Genomic DNA, 2,188 nt, shown 5'->3' on the forward strand with positions numbered 1-2,188 from the left:
ACCTTGGTAGCTTATTTACTAGGGACGGGAAGATAGATGAAGAATTAGATAGACGAATAAATGAAGGTAAGAAGGTTATTGGTAGAGCAGGTCCCCTTATCATACGTAAAAATATATCAAATAAAGCTAAAATGGCATTACATAATTCTATATTTGTACCGACTGTACTATACGGTAGCGAGACATGTACTTATCAAGAAAAAGATAAGAGTAAAATTAACGCAATTGACATGAGATTCATGCGCATAATATGCGGGAAAACCCTGATGGACAAAGTAAGTCACGAGATAATTCTAAAAGAATGTGGTGCAGAAGAGACGCTAGTAGACACATGGGAAAGAAATCGGTTAAGATGGTTCGGATATGTTGAGAGAATGCCAAATGAACGACTAACGAAACAGGTGTATCAAGGTAAAAAAATGGCACCGTGCCCAGAGGTAGACCCTAGTTAGAAGAGACATAATAAGTCACAGAAACACGAGAGCCTGCATGAAAAAATGCATGGACATAAACGAAGCTAGAGAAGTATGCCAGGTCAGAAAAGTATGGCGGCAAATAGTTAATAAAAAGAGTGTCAATAGAGTGAATGACGCCTGAAAAAAAGACCTTGGCCACTAATGGACCCAAGTGGGGAACCTTACATAACGACTTCGTGAGGTTCTTCGCTTGGGGTGATTGCTAGAGAGATTGATCAGCAACCTGGGTCGGAGCAGTGTTGCGGAACGAACGTGTTATTTACTTAAATAGCACGAGAATTCTGGATCAATCTGAAAAATCTCTATCCCTTCCACACACTACTCCTTTCCCCTACCGAGTCAGTCACGCCTACCCCGAAAGGGAAATGGCTTAATGGTGTAGTAACAATAATAATATAACAGTGCTTATAATCTCTTTTGCGTTCTTATACAGATAGCCTTTACATGACAGCGTCAGTCGTCTGTCAGTTGATGTTGTACGGAATACCTTTGTGATATGCACGACAAACCCGCACCATATGCACGCACGTATATTCTTTCTATTTTGCCTGAGGTACTCCCTAGCGATAGAAATCTCTGAGTTTTCTCAAGCGAAATAGCCCGGCCCATTTGAGTCTATAAGCACAGTCGATTTCAATGATTTGATTTCTCAGATAGTCTGAGAGATTTCGGTCCTTTTCAAGGTCCTTTTAAGAGTGCTGGGACGGTAGTATAATGTTCCTTTTGTATTAGTCACATGCCGGGCGGGCTGTTATTTACAGTAGTTGGCCGTAGTTAACCCGACTCTTCCTTTTTAAATTTCTCTTCAAATTATTAACACTTTTTTTTTAATTGATGAATTTTCTCACTATACTTACTCATAATTATAACTTATATACTAATATACAATTTTCTAGTTGAATTCAAAAATGTTATCTTTTTTGACGTATCTCATTCCGTTTAAGGGAAACGTATATTAATTCCAATTTTAAACATTGAAAAAGAAGTTAGATACTTGAAATCATCGAAACACGTATATTCTGAATTATTATGTTTCAAGCTGTTAACTATGAAATTTAAAAAATCTACTTCTAAATTTTAATCTGGAAGCTTAACAAAGAACCCTTGAGTGTCGGCTACTCTATTGATATAGCCTCTCCGCTTGTCATTTATGATCGAATTCTTATTTAAATTTCAACCTTTCTGCTTGTTATTTATGATCGTATTTCTATTGCAATTTCGGAAAGGAAATTTTAAAGCCTTTAAAACATTTAAAAGAACTACCCGGACCTTTAAATATATCTACCTGAGTGCCTGCGGAGAATTTCTCTGAGCCTCTCTGACACTAGAGAATCCTTAGAATATACTCAGAGATTTCTATCGGCAGGGCTCACAAAACCGCAATAATATTCAAGAATAATCACTGAAAGATGACACTTGCTGGACATGAATCAACGGTAAAACGTGTTACCTAGGAGAATTGAGACGAGAAGACGAAGACCATCCTCTGGAGCAGCCACTAACACGGATAATTTAGCAAGAGGACCATCCGAACTTTGCGTTAAGCTAGCCATATTTTATTTTATGTAGATACACTCCAATTGCCAAACGCAATTCACGGAATGCGGGTGGATAGGTTAGGTCAGGAGTGCAGTCGATTGCGTGACAGTTCGAATTCCCTCGAGACCAGTGTACCACTAAGAACCGAACTCACCCGCGCTCTACGAATGAAG

At 38.5% G+C, this 2,188-nt stretch overlaps 1 protein-coding gene across 1 annotated transcript in view; it reads right to left on the reverse strand.

Annotated features, from left to right (window-relative positions):
* LOC117175533 (lysophospholipid acyltransferase 5-like) overlaps window positions 1–2,188 on the reverse strand; it is a 121,627-nt gene extending 119,439 nt beyond the window's left edge. Inside the window, exon 1 of the mRNA XM_033365240.1 lies at window positions 1,927–2,188. Within this exon, the coding sequence (XP_033221131.1) occupies window positions 1,927–2,029 (103 nt within the window). The 5' untranslated portion in view covers window positions 2,030–2,188. The remainder of the gene's footprint in view (window positions 1–1,926) is intronic.

The sequence above is a fragment of the Belonocnema kinseyi genome, chromosome 6, assembly GCF_010883055.1.
Source record: "Belonocnema kinseyi isolate 2016_QV_RU_SX_M_011 chromosome 6, B_treatae_v1, whole genome shotgun sequence".
Taxonomy (NCBI): domain Eukaryota; kingdom Metazoa; phylum Arthropoda; class Insecta; order Hymenoptera; family Cynipidae; genus Belonocnema; species Belonocnema kinseyi.